Source organism: Bos indicus x Bos taurus, chromosome 18 (assembly GCF_003369695.1).
Source record: "Bos indicus x Bos taurus breed Angus x Brahman F1 hybrid chromosome 18, Bos_hybrid_MaternalHap_v2.0, whole genome shotgun sequence".
NCBI lineage: Eukaryota > Metazoa > Chordata > Mammalia > Artiodactyla > Bovidae > Bos > Bos indicus x Bos taurus.
In genome coordinates this window covers 43,799,824-43,815,218 of record NC_040093.1, presented here as the reverse complement: position 1 = coordinate 43,815,218, position 15,395 = coordinate 43,799,824, and the positions used below count along the sequence as shown (strand labels likewise).

Genomic DNA, 15,395 nt, shown 5'->3' with positions numbered 1-15,395 from the left:
AGATGTTTCTCTAATATGTCATATGTCAAGTAATAAACACATTCAAAATACCATTTGAAAAGGAAGATGAGAATGCAATCTGCACATCACATTTTTCTACTGAAAACCAGCCAATTCTGAATAACAAACAAATGCTCCCCTCTTAAAAACATGCTATCACTATGACTAACCAAACAGGGAATATATGTAGTTTGTGATGAGCCTTACTTATTGGCAACAATGAATAACACTGCCATGAAATCCAAGAGCTGTAAAGAATCCTGGCGAGGATGTTGATTTTTGTAGAGTTTTTTCAACTACGCTTCTGAAAACACATTATATATTTAAAAAACTGTATTAGAGAATTTTATAGTCCTATTTACTATCATGTGTGCTTGCTGGATTTTGTCCCTAAGTGACATTTTTTTTTTGACACAAATGTTTTGACACTCATTATACCCATTTACTTCTACACACTTCACACAAAATTCAAGTGTAAGCAGCATAATGAAGTCTGTTTTTAATGTGGCAGGGAAAAAAAGGTTGCTCAAGCACAAAACACTAAACTAAAACCCTCCAAAGTCAGATTTACACTCTTAGATCACCTTCTAATATGGAAAGATAAATTTCATGATGATAAACTGAGAAAAACATGCCTTTCTTAAAATGTCATTTATGCATTATTCCCAACAAAGTTTAATGTTTTTTTTTTTTTAAAGTTTAATGTTTTTTATTACAAGAAAGTATATTCAGTAGATTCTCATACTGAAGGGGAGTAGAAAATGTAAAAGTAATGACCAAATGGCACTTATACACATGTATTAAGTTCATGCTAAATTACTTGAAATTATAAGACGTTAAGATAAATATTTATAAATTAATAAAAATTTCAAAATCTATGAGAGTTCTATTATTCCATGAATGTTTCGCTCTTGCACATATAATTTTCCATTGCAATTAAAATCAGAGAGATAGACATAGGGAAAAAAAAATCAAGTTTCAGGTTCAGAAGAAATGGATTCTAGTCTTATACTGGGGTTTCAGCAATGCTGAAACTGACTCTGTACAGGTTTCTTAATTTTTCTTGAGTCTTAATTCCCTCATTTATAAGATATGGGGATAACATTTTCTCTGCCATATTATATGGTGATTGTGTGATCTATACAATGAAATTTTAAGATTTCAAACATACAACTACCAAACAGGCATATATCAATATAAACCTATGCATTATTCTGTAGAGACAGATACAATAGGATAATAAATGCTTTACATAAAATTAATCAGGGCTGATGAGAGTGGGACCAGAACAAAGCACTAGGGCCACATGGTCTGGAAGGGGGTCCAAGGGAAATTTCACATGAAGAGTTTTTGCCAGTCTGTCCTCGCTGGAGAGCCCAGGATGTTACTTTGACGTTTGAACCTGCTACTGGTCACCTTTAATATAATAAGCCACTGTGCAAAGATAGTTAACACTAGGATAAGCAACGCAGGTGATCCTATACAATGACATGTCACATTAATTTAGGTATTTTCTCAAAGTAAACCAAAATAAAAGCCTCTCCTTGCTACTTGTTTAATTTGTAAGATGTAAATTTAGCTTACAAAACATATCAAACAAAACCCAGTTAAAAAGTTAAAGCTATATCTCTAGATCAGATAGCTATTTTCTGATGTTTCAGAATGTGACCAATTAGAAGCAACTGTTGAATATCAGCTCTAACATAAATATATATGTCAATATATACAAAATTTACTTACATGTAAATCTGTATTTATCACTTATCGGTATCATACATTGAACAGACTTATAAGTACACACACGTGTGTATCACTTAATTAAACAGAGTTGTGGAGCAGAATTTTGTTTCTAACATTACTAGAAAGGATTAGTTTTTAAAATACCATAATTATGAAGCAGATTTTAAAAAAAAAGGAAAGCAGCTCTCTAAAATACATCTTAGGATAAAGATGCGGTGTTTCTCTTTTTAAGAACCAGAAAAAACTAACACCTTTACTTCTCATCAACGGAATTAGGCTCAGCTAACAGGCTGGGTAGCCGAGCAGAACAAACAAGGGCTTGAAGAGACCAAGAGAAGTTCAAATATGATCTCTATTACTTCATAGCTTTAAGAACTCAGGTAAATTTCCCTAATTCTATTTTATTTTCAATTTCTCCAAAGTGGGCATTAACAATACCTGCATTTCCAAGTTGCTGTAAGGAATTTATACCAATGCACAAGCAGGGTATTTATCACAGTGCCTGCACACTTGCAGTCTGTGTTCAAGAAATGAGAGCAGTTTGTCCTGACAACAAAGTGATAGTTTCTTAGTAACAGACTGCTGTTCAGGTTAAAGAACTTATTACCAATCCCTTAAAAAAAGCTTATTTTTCTTTTGTTACATGTATAGCTTTCTTGCAATCAGCTGTGGCTAATTCTTTCATCAATATTAGGTTTTCTGACATTCAGTGTTTTGATAGAAAAGATCTCAAACAAGAGAAGGAGAGAACACATGGAATCACGATTTACCTGTTATAAAGTTTATCATAGTTTTCCTTTAAAAGTTCCCGCTCCTTTTCTAAATCACTAATTCTATCCTGCAGCTGAAATGAAAAGAAAATTACACACTAAGTATATAAAACCACCTAGGGATAAAAAACAAAAACATACGAGGAGACAAACATGTTTCAGTCTTGATTTCTACATTGCAGCCGTGAGCTAGACCACGTATATTGTCTGAATCTAATTTAGCATCAGTTTTTTCCAAGTTGCTAAGTAAACATGAAATTAATATTTCTGTTTTAATTTACTAAGAACGTATGCACTGCTTTATGGCAACATGTGCCAAAACTCAATAAAGGATGTGTTAAAAGCTTGCTATTAGGTTTGGGGAAACATAATATTTTTTTACTCTCCTCCCTGATGGATTCCATCATTATATTCATTTTGTATAAATTTCCAATTCCTCCCCTCCCAAAATTAAAGGATTAAGCTTTCTTTTGGTTTGTGGTTCAAACAAATTGTGTCAGTCACTACTTACTCTGAACACACAATTTCTCATGTTACCTGGAATTTACAAAGAAACAGTAGTACATCTTTCAAATGAGTGAACAAATTAAACTATATACCTTGCTTTATCCCAATATATAAATGAATAATATTTTTAGGAATAAATGTAGGTCAATAATTATATATTGATGACTAAAATGTAGCTTTCTGAATTTATTTCTAGTATTTCAGTTTAATTCACCAGTATATTTTGTTGTTACAACCTTTTCCCATGGATCAGAGTACTCTTAAAATTCATTCCCTTCTCAAAATTCTCTTTTGATGCCAGTATGAGACACTGTAAAAGATTCTTCCAAGATGACAAGAGAAAGTAGGCATCTTATTTCATTTCCATGCTCTTTAAGGACAGAGTTATCAGACTACAGAAAGATTGTGCTAGCTGGGGAACATGAGAAGCAACATGAGTAGGAAGATGAGTTTTTAAACAACTTCTTAGAAAAAAAATAATTTCTCAAAATTGCTGACACTGTACGGCAGAACATTCTCCTCCTTAGAGACAGATATATTCCTATAATTGTTCTGACATCTCAAATGACTAATAAGCTGTTAAGACTGAGACAGTTATATTCCTCAGGTAATCTGGTATCCGTTTAAAAATGTCATGGTTAAAAAAAGCCATGGTTTTCCTTTCCTCAAGGATCCTTAATCCTTTAGATACACAGTGGATCTCAGCACATTTGTAAGTATTGTTAAGTACCGATTTGCCATGCACATATTACTGGGTGTGCTCAAAGTGCCATGGATGTAGTTTAGGATTCTGAAGTCAATATAATATTTAAAATGTCTCTATTTGACTTTTTCAAAACAGTTACAGACAAGTTTTAATGCAACGAATGGCTAAACATTTTAGGAGCTTACCTCTTCTATTCTTCTTTCAGAAAATGTCATGGAACGTAACTGTTTCTCAAGACTGCAGCATTTTAAACGTTGTTCTTTAAGTTGCAGATTTAGCTCATCTCCATTTGCCATTAAGGCATCATGGCTGATCCGGAGAGTTTTTTGCTTCTAAAAAACAAAAAGAAAATCCTTTCAAAACTATTTTTGGATTCTGCTTTGAATGAATGATTACCACTCCAAAAAATGAATTTACTCCAGAAGTTCATGTTACACAGTTTATTCTTTATCTTACCAACATTGTATATGTGCTATTTTATTAATGTGCTACTATACAATGTATAATGTCTCCATACAAGGTAGTCTTGGCCAAAGGGTTTCACGAGGAAGAAAATATTTTAGCACAGAGTCACACAATGCAGTCTGGTTTTGTCCTTTATTTTATTTTTTCCTAGTTTTTTGACTTGGTGATAGTGGCCAGTGAGTAACTTAGTTTTAACAGATAATTTTTTTTTTTTTTCATTTCACTGTGGATGCAGTGGTTGGAAATGCTGTCTAAAAAATGCTGCTGCATGGGTTAAAAATAAATTCTGATCACAAATACTCAAACTGAAAAGATTTGTTGCCACACCAGATAAACAGCTTTGGAAGGTTAGCTTCTAATTTAATACAATTATGAATTTCAATTTCGTAAAATAGATACTGAAGTCTTCATTTCAAAAATGGATCTACTTATGAATGTTTTAAATTCAGTTTTATATACTTAAATGCCACATACTTCTTTGAGAAATAAAAAAGGTGATTACACTAAAGTCTTTTCACACAGTCTATATGACCATAACACGTAATGCCTCCTCTGCTAATTTAAATCATTCAAGTTCTACTGAAGTTCTTCAAATTTTTAAAAGAAACATGGATATTGAGACCCTTGAGTTTAATTTTTGTTAATCTTGGTATTATTATAGAATACTATCTTTAACTAGCTTTCTTTGGGCTACCTCAGTGAAGCTGTTGGTCTGAACCTCTCAAATCTCTACCCAACGTCAATCCCAAAAGATGTATCTGTGTTATCAAAGACACTTGCTACTCATGGTATTAAACAAATACCTACAAATACCTGGAGTCACTGTAAAATGGAAATCAAAACAGTCAAAGGGATAAATGAATGCAGAATCACTCTTTAATTCCTTTCTTAATTCCTCCTTTAGAGATGGCTTACAACTACATATATTTTAAACCTCCTTCTTCTAACTATCTACTGATAGCACTATCAATCCCACTATCTAATTTCTCTTTCGTACACGCTCATATTTATATGGAAGTCAATGTATTACTTGACATTTAAAGAGGTTACTGCAGGATGGAAGACACTATCCAGAGTATGGTTGAAAATATTTATCTAATTCAACAGTGAATTTAGGCTTCAGATGACCCTATGCTTTGCATCAATTTACTGCTTTCCTTGTTTCAGTACTTCAAAGAAAGCATTGCTTAATATGAATTCTGCTCATCTGGAATGCTTTGGAGTTCATTAATTCCAGAAACTATATTAATTATGCAGTGCCAATAAACAGGAATGCTCTGATGGCACATTCCTGTGGGGCCACAGTCCTTGTGAAAACAACCATGGGGACAAGAGTACCACATACTGTCAACCTCAACGGTGAGGATTTAAAACAAATACACTGACAGGAGACGTGATGGGTATTCAAATATTTTCTGAAACTAGTAGTAAAAAAACAAAATACCACATATCAAAATAGATTTAACAAAACTTGGTTATTAACCTATTCTAAGCACTGATCTATCTCGGACACTTCATAAATGCGTGGAACTGAAGATATATACAAATACATCTAAACCTTCATTGCTATATGCCCATACGATTTCAGATAAAAGGAGTGAAGAACAAATGTTCTCGACATGAGATGACTTATGGTAAATGTGTTTATTATTTTAAGATGACACAGGTATTCATAAAAAGTCCAAGCAGTTATTTCTTTAATTAAGTTATAAATAACTAACCATATCAGAAGGGAAATAATACACACTTGAGAATAAAAAGAGCAATCTTTAAAAATTACTCTTTAGTGTTATGACCATTCTACTTTAAAAAATGTTTGAACGCTATTTTTGAATCTCTGTATCTATATATCACCGTAATAAAATAATTTATCACAGTACCTCTTGAAGTTGAATAAATTTTCCTTCCATTACTGAAAGGGCATTGCTTTTTTCCACTAGTTGCTTATGAAGCTTAATCAGTTCTACGTTGTCCCGAATGTTTGACCTTCAATGATGTATTTAAGAAAACGACAGAGACAGAATTAAAAATGCAAGACAAAAGGAAAAAAAAAAAAAACTGTGGTGAGACTATAATTTTTCATTGACTGTTACGTAGAAAAAAATTTACACACATGCTTATCAGTCATTGAGGTTTCTAGTTTATTATACACTCAGGATAGACTTACTGTTTAAGACCAACCAATAATCATTCTTGAACTTTCATAAATACATAGACTCTCAGAGTTTGAAGGGAGCCCCATATTTGATTTTGTCACTTCTACATCATATCATTTTATCGTGTCCTGAAAGATGTGCAAAAGGACATCAGTCTTTAGCACAGCCATCATTCCACCACCAAACTTCAGGCTTATTTTAGGGAGGACTATCATAAAATATGCCATACAGCTACTCATCTTTCCACAACTCCCTCGAAACAAATGGTATCATAAGATTATCATTTATTGGAGTTTCCTCCTGGAGTTCAGACTTTTCAAAATATTTCAAAAAAAAAAGTGACTTAGCATTTTATACTAATAATGCCCAAAGCTGGCATTTAAATACGTTGCAGATGTGCCTGTAGCTGTAAGAGATCATTTAACGTCCACAGGGTATATAGAAACTCTATATGCTGCAATACTAGTTTGTATTTTTCCTACTGAGATTAAAGCAAACGCAGAATTTAACAGGAAGATCTTGTTAAAGGTTAATCATAGATCTAAATGAATACCTGTTTTCAAAAGGCATTTATTTTCCTGACAGAGAAAGAAGGTTCCTTAATTTAATATGTTTTACATTCAAAAGTATTTTAAAAATTGTGAGGTTTGGTTTTAGACTTCATTTTCTAAGAAAAATAAACACAAAAATCTTAAGTTCAGAAAATATTTCAGTATTTAAAGTAAGTAATTTTACTTCCAAAACTTATCTAGTATACACATATTGGAAAAATTGTCACAACGCCCTACTGGAACCAGAAAATGGACTACAAAGCTCACACATCTGTAAACCAGCTGAGGACTTGAAATACTTAATTTTCCTCTTTGATATTTGAAAGTTCATTGTATTTTGGCATCGGACAGTTAGTTGTCCTCGCACAGAAGATAAACAAGTCCAAGAACCTGGATCTTGCCCAGGGTACAGTCTTAACACAATGTTAAAATAATTATGTGTCTAAAACATGTTATCTAGTAGTTCCGAGCACACATTCAACAGTACACTCACCAATATTACCCTCAGTATTATTTTTACTTACTAAAAAAATAATAATAATATGAAGGGAAAATATTTTTTGAATAGGTCAATAGAAAATATGCATATTTTTTCATATTTAAAAGTCAAAATTAACTTATCTGTTTTCTCCAGAATTACTTGGTTTGACTGCTCAACAGTAAGTGACATTTACTCTTACAGGAGAGAACATTGTTCAAATAATTTCAATCTCTACTTATATTTTCAGCTGTAATTCATCTTTCATTTTTCTTGTTTTTAAGCATGTTAATATTTTCAAGATTGAATATATATGACATATGTATGAATAACAACTAGTATGTGATGACATTAACAAAAAATTAAGTCCCAACAACCCATTCAGCCTCATAGGGTCATATAAACAGCAGGTTTTAATTTTCAATTTTCTTTGTAAGACAAAGGCCAGTAAGTATCTTGGAAAAACTGTCAGTGGTCTAATTGGTAGATGTTTTCTTGAATATTTCCTAAAGTCCTTGGAGTTTAAACTTTTCATAGTATTGCCAAGAAAGGTGACTTGGTGTTTTATACAAATGATGCCCAATGAGTAGGCACAAATACAACAGAAGTACTATTTAGAAAACAATGATAATAATGTGGTACTTTAAAAAATCAGTTCATTACAGAGTACACCTATTCTGAAACAACATAGCACCTGGAAGTCTTTAATAATTATTCTAAAGTTTTAGGGGCTCTATACATAATGGCTGGGGCTTCCCAGGTGAAAAAATCCACCTCCCAAAGCAGGAGGCTCAAGAGATGCAGGGTTGATCCCTGGGTCTGGACGATCCCCTGGAATAGGAAATGGTAACCCACTTTAGTGTTTAGTATTCTTGCCTGCAAAATTCCATGGACAGAGGAGCCTGGCGGGCTACAGTCAACGGAGTTGCAGAGAGTTGGATACAACTGAGTGACTAAGCATGACAGATAATGGTTATCATTATGATGGGGTATTTCTGATAGTGACAGTGAAAAGGAAAGATCACTTACTGTTAAACTGAGAGTGAAGAGTCGATGATATAAAGTGCATGAAAGTTAAAAGCAACACTGTGATGAATGTGGCCTGGTCTTCAGAAAGGTGTACAATGAAAAATCATCTCAGATCTGCCAATCAACATTTTTACACAGATGAAATACAGTAAAAGGATGCGAGTGTATGTGAGAGAGGAAAGAGGTCATGGAAAGGTGACAAGGAACGTGAGAAGGCTACTCGAAGGCAAGAGGGAGCTAGAGTCCTTGCTAAGTGGCTGGTCCTAGACCTCTGCCTGCAGAGGAAGGCCTCAGGTTGGTTTCCTCTGAAGAGCAGAGACAGACAGGGCTAATTTTATGAACAATATTTTAAGTGACTGCCACATAATATGTTCCTGCCCTGTTCTATGCCCTATGAACGGAACATGAAGTCTTCAGGATGATGACATTTGAACAGAAAGAACAATGCATAGCAAACACATTCAGATGAACTCAGATGGTCATGCACCAATTCATACATGCTGCATTATACATGGTGAAACGATCGGCAAATGGATATCAAGCACACTAATTATGTGCTTTGTAAAAATAAATTTCTCATATTTTTCAACAGGGATTTTGAAAAAAAAAAAAAAACCTATACAAAATTAAGTTGGAAAATGTGGTTTCTTTTCTTTTTTTGCAGACATATTATTTAGAATTATGATCAAATCTTTTAAAACTATGAGAAGAGCTGTTGGCCCATCTCTAAGATTAAAAACAAACTAAAATAAATTAGATTTTATGTTGAAAAAAGTAATCCAGCTCTCAAACCTACGTGCCAAGTTTCTCTCATATAATTTGAAACAGTCAAGCAATAAACTCTGGAAGAGGAATTTCTAATGGAAGCCTTGAAAACACTTGACTCCAGCTCTGCTACTGGGTGCCATAATAAATCCAGAAACTTAAAACCTCAAATATACTGGAGAAGGAAAAACTTTCAGTGGTGCTATGTAATGTATAGTCTAATATGAAAGCTTAAGAAGCCAAAACTTTGCTCCAGTGAAAGTTTCTAATACTTCACTTCCTAGGCACACAGTTCCTCCCCGCCTTCACACACGTTAACCTTTCTTTCTTGGCTACAGTACGGATTATGAATGCTAAAAAAAAAGCTTCTTGATTATTTGATGCAAAGATGTTATAATACCATTTTTAGCACCATTTAGAAGGGAAGGTTTTAGAATACAAAAGGTAGGCTATGAAATTCTGGAAAGTTATTAGGTAAGATATTTATGAGAGAATGAAGAGGTTCTTTTTGAGTAATAGTGTTAGGCTGACTTAATTTGGAGGATAAGCTTGAAAACAATCTTAGAATTCAAAAAAACTCCACAGGTTTTTTTTTTTTTTTTAAATAGTGGCAGACAGTCTAAGCATACAGGTCATTCCTAGCTCTTTTTAGGGAAACACGTGTGTGCTAAGTCACTTCAGTTGTGTCGAACTCTGTGTGATCCATTGACTATAGTCCACCAGGCTTCTCTGTCCATGGGATTCTCCAGGAAAGAATACTGGAGTGGGTTGCCATGCCCTTCTCCAGGGGATCTTCCTGACCCAGGGACTGAACTCGTGTCTGTCTCCTGTCAATAGAGGACAGAAACGGTATGCACCTAACAGAAGCAGAAGATATTAAGAAGAGGTGTAAGAATACACAGAAGAACTATACTAACAAGGTCTTCATGACCCAGATAACAACAATGGTGTGATCTCTAACCTAGAGCCAGACATCCTGGAGTCCAAAGTTAAGGATGCATCATTATGAACAAAGACAGTGGAGGTGATGGAATTCCAGCTAAGCTATTTCAAATTCTAAAAGATCATGCTGTGAAAGTGCTGCACTCAATATGCCAGCAGATTTGGAAAACTCAGCAGTGGCCACAGGACTGGAAAAGGTCAGTTTTCATTCCAATCCCAAAGAACAGTAATGCCAAAGAATGTTTAAACTACTGTACAATTGTACTCATCTCACATGCTAGCAAAGTAATGCTCAAAATTCTCCAAGCTAGGCTTCAACAGTACATGAACTAAGAATCTCCAGATCTTCAAACTGGATTTAGAAAAGGCAGAGGAACCAGAGACCAAATTGCCAACATCCTCTGAAAAAGCAAGGGAATTAAAAAAAAAAAAATCTACTTCTGCTTCATTGACTATGCTAAAGCCTTTGACTGTGTGGATCAAAACAAACTATGGAAAGTTCTTCAAGAAATGGGAATACTAGACCATCTAACCTGCCTCCTGAGAAATCTGTATGAAGGTAAACAAGCAACAATTAATACCAGTCATGGAACAACAGACTGGTTCCAAATTGGGAAAGGAGTACATCAAGACTGTATATTGTCACCCTGCTTATTTAACTTATATGCAGAGTACATCATGAGAAACACTGGGCTGGATGAAGCACAAGCTGGAATCAAGATTGCCGGGAGAAACATCAATAACCTCAGATATGCAGATGATACCACCCTTATGGCAGAAAGCGAAGAGGAACTGAAGAGCCTCTTGATGAACATGAAAGAGGAGAGCTAAAAGGCTGGCTTAAAGCTCAACATTCAAAAAACTAAGATCATGGCATCTGATCCCATCACTTCATGGCAAATAGGAGGGGAAACAATGGAAACAGTGACAGACTTTATTTTCTTGGGCTCCAAAATCACAGCCAAGAAATTCAAAAACGTTTACTCCTTGGAAGAAAAGCTATGACAAACCTAGACAGCATATTAAAAAACAGAGACAGTACTTCTCTGGCAAAAGTCTGTCTAGTCAAAGCTATGGTTTTTCCAGTAGTCAGGTATGGATGTGAGAGTTGGACAATAATGAAAGCTGAGCGCCGAAGAACTGATACTTTGAAACTGTGGTGCTGGAGAAGACTCTTGAGAGTCCCTTGGACTGCAAGGAGATCAACCCAGTCAATCCTAAAAGAAATCAGTCCTGAATATTCATTAGAAGGACTGGTGCTGAAGCTGAAGCTCCAATACTTTGGCCACCTGATGCGAAGAACTGACTCATTGGAAAAGACCCTGCTGGAAAAGACTGAAGGCAGGAGAAGGGGACGACAGAGGATGAGATGGTTGGATGGCATCACCGACTCGATGGACGTGAGTTTGAGTAAGCTCTGGCAGTTGGTGATGGACAGGAACACCTGGTGTGCTGTAGTCTTACGGGGTTGCAAAGAGTTGGACGTGACTGAGCGACTGAACTGAACTGTCTCCTGTATTGGCAGGAGACAAAGGTAACAATAGAGTATCACTCCTGAGTAGAATTACAGGAGGTTACTAGAAAATTAAATGGAATAAGCTTCACTAAAATAGCTGAGCAAAGTCTATTTGAAAGGTCATGACTTTGTTCAAAACTGCAACTTAGTTCATAGATGAAAAATAATGCTCCCTCATTTTAGATGCATAAAGGAAAAAGTTTGTATGTGTATGCTTATTTGCCTGTGGATTGCATCTTTCTTGTGGTATTGGGTCAAAACATAAATAAGAACTCAATATTTTCTTATTCTCAAACACCTACAGGGAATGGAAGGGGACAGTTATATAGGCCTTTCTACATGGACATAATCATACTCTTCTGAAAATAGAGGGAGCACTCCCAAAGATTGGTTGGGGACAGGAAGGACCCAAATCCTGGCTCATCTTCTTAAGGGGCCATTTTGAAGTTCAAGTTTGTGGATTCTGACCAGTAATGAGAATTTGAGAATTATATTCAATATATCAGAAAGCCCAATGAGAAATGTAGACTTACTGGCAATTGAGTTTTACAAGTGAACTAAAGGCCTTATATTGTTTTTACTTTTTGATAGAATTATAGCAAATCAGTGCAAAATTATAGGCTATGTCACAATTATCTTGAAATGATTAGCATGATACAGGTTTTGGATGAAAAAAAAAAAAAAAAACCCCAACAAATTGATTAAATTACTGTATACTGCTTAGTTAAGAGGCAAAAATCTTTCAGAATCACAAGGTGCCTGGGGATAAAAGCAACTGTTGTTTTAAAGGACAGAGAACCACTCACTCATTTCAGCCTTTTCATTTCACAGCTGGGGTAGCTACCTGAGGCTTGGAGAAGTAAAGCATTCTGCCAGTTTCTACATGAGGGAGCCAGGTCTAAGAGATAAATTCTTCCCACTCTTGTGCTTCCTTCCTCTGAGATGTTCCTAAGTTTTAGCTTTCCTTCCACTATGAAGTACACTCTAATACATTAGTTACTGTTAATTTTGATAATTTCTGTGGTTTAAATATAAAGTGCCTGGGAAACATGCCAAGCAGCTATCACAAACTAATCTTAGATAACAGTCATAATAAAAAACATGGGGATAAAAGACATAGTATTTGAGCTTGATAACTTTTCACTAGGCAAATTCTAAGGTACTCAAAACACTAGTAGGAACTTGTTGGATATATTTTTTAAAGATGACAGATCACCTCTCTGTATCAGTGATGTCTACATGGTTGTCCCTAGCCCCAGTTTCCCTTCCATCTGCGAGCCAGATGTGCCCTCTAAATTAGGGGGCTGGGCAATCGGACAAATCCAAATGGAGGGGCACTCTGCAAACAACCATCATCAGTGGTCTGGAAGACTAGGGAACCTCTTGAGAATGAGGGAATCCTAAAAAGTCGTGACGATTAATTACAATACATGGTCCTTGGTTGGATACGAGGTTAAAACAAGAAAAACAAAAGAAAAATAGCAATTAAAAACAAAATAAAAAATAAAAATAGCTATCAAGGATATTAATGGGATAATGGGGTGTTCACTGGAAGGACTGATGCTGAAGCTGAAACTCCAGTACTTTGGCCACCTCACGCAAAGAGTTGACTCATTGGAAAAGACGCAGATGCTGGGAGGGATTGGGGGCGGGAGGAGAAGGGGACGACAGAGGATGAGATGGCTGGATGGCATCACCGGCTAGATGGACATGAGTTTGAGTGAACTCCAGGAGTTGGTGATGGACAGGGAGGCCTGGCGTGTTGTGATTCATGGGGTTGCGAAGAGTCGGACACGACTGAGCGACTGAACTGAACTGACTGTATCATTCATTGTGAAATGTCCTGAATGTGTGATAGGTGTCCTGTGGTTATGTAGGAAGATGTCCTTGTTCATAGAAGGTGCTCAGCAGTGTAGAGACGGTGGCATGGTATATGCACCTAACTCTCAGAGAGAGAGAGAGAAGACACAGGGAAGGAGGGGAGTGGGCCTGTGCCTGAGGGGGCAGAATGCAGGACAGGCTGTGCCATTCACAAACATGCCAAGAGGTGAAAGGCATGTGTGTTCAAGGTACTAATTCTTGCAACTTTGCTGCAGGTTTGCCATTTTTCAAAATGAAATGCTGGGAAAGACCTCTGAGTGCCAGGAAGTAATCTACATCTGTGCACAGCTGGAAAGATGGAGCCCCAAAAGCCAAGCTGCACGGCTGCAGAAGGTCTCTGTGTTTTTAAGATCCGAGAGTGTGCCGTCAACCAAAGGGAAGAGGACAAGTCAGAGTGTTTGAAATATTTATGGGTTAAATTTCTTCCAGTGGGACATTATGGCACTTACACGATTTTTAATTAAGAAGGTAAACACCCTAACATTTACTTAAAAAAAAAAAAAAAAAACACTTAGTACAAACTACTTACACATTTGGTAAGAGTATAAATATTTGGGGAGTTGAAAAAGTCAGTAAAAGGTAAAATCATCCTGATTTTAATGTTCATGTACATGTGTTCACTGGTTACTGCTTTGCATTTAATTTAAGAAGGCCTTTTTAATAAGCAGAAAATGTGCATTTTTATATTGTTTAAATTTTAATATGGATTTTTGTTCAAAACAACACAGACATTCAGGCTACTTGTAAATGATACAAGATTTTTTGCTAATGAGGCATTATGTAGAACATATGCAAAAATCACAACTCAGTCTTCCAAAATAGACCACAATAACAGGAAAAAACATGATTTTAATAAAAAAGAGCAGTACTGGGCTTTTACTTCAAAGCAATTAAGGGCTTTGGATAACCAAAAGTTTATGTCAAGCTGATGCCAAACCAAACTGGTCTATTAAACACATACTACGAAGAGTTTCTGTAATATTCTATGAAAAGGCTCTTTGCCATAAATATCAGGCACCACACTCTGAAGATTACAACTACTTTAGGTTCATGTTTGAGAACAAGGAGTCCAACATTCAGATCAGACTTCTAGAATTTCAAATCTGAAATAATGTACCCGTGAAAGAGAAGTTTAAATATGTTTTCCATTTTGTGATTTTTCTCTACAGTAAATTATACCAAGTCTTATATTCTCCCCAACATTTTTCAACAGTTTTCCATTAGTCTCAAAAAAATTGCTGTTACACATAAAATTCTGAGCTATGTGTAAACATATAAGAAAAAAAAAAGACTTGAAGACCCTTATTTGAAGTCATTTCTTCAGTTTTCAACAACTGTATCTCAAGAAGCAATATGTTATTCACCTTCTTAGAAGAAGGTACCCTTCCTTCTAAACAAATAACCAGTAATTTTCAATTTATAAAATCTGTGAGACAGGGTGTAAGTTGCTTGCTTTCTTTAGTCTCTGCAACAAAAGTTTCTCTAACTGTAATACTCACTTTGTCTATCCCTTCACATTAAGTGACAAAAAATCGGGGTGAATAATACAATCCCCTAAAGAAAGCCTTAGTTTACTTTGTAAGGAAAACTTTTCTCTGTGTATATGCTGATGTCTCCTGCTGACAACACGTATACTGGAAAATAGGCAGACCTGTCTATTACTCTAGTTGTGCTGTTATCTAGTCCTAAGATTGAAGAGCTCTTGGATTTCCCTTTCAATTAACACTAAACACTAGTTCTCAGATGATCATATCCCTTTGGAAGGAGGAACGGCCAACATAGGGTCAATCTTATCCTTTGGGAATTTAAGAAATATAAAATAAATTGGGATTTCCCGGTGGCTTAGAGGTAAAGAACCCGCCTGCAATGCAGGAGACATGGGTTTGATC

The 15,395-nt window shown here is 35.5% G+C and overlaps 1 protein-coding gene across 5 annotated transcripts in view; it reads right to left on the bottom strand.

The window, feature by feature from the left end:
* Positions 1 to 15,395, bottom strand: part of RPGRIP1L (RPGRIP1 like) — a 98,404-nt gene that overhangs the window by 67,923 nt on the left and 15,086 nt on the right. For all 5 annotated transcript variants that reach the window (XM_027513565.1, XM_027513568.1, XM_027513567.1 and 2 more), the window contains exons 7-9: positions 6,069 to 6,174; positions 3,909 to 4,055; positions 2,511 to 2,584 (exon numbers count right to left, since the gene is read on the bottom strand). In XM_027513565.1, coding sequence (XP_027369366.1) covers positions 2,511 to 2,584; positions 3,909 to 4,055; positions 6,069 to 6,174 — 327 coding nt within the window. The remainder of the gene's footprint in view (positions 1 to 2,510; positions 2,585 to 3,908; positions 4,056 to 6,068; positions 6,175 to 15,395) is intronic.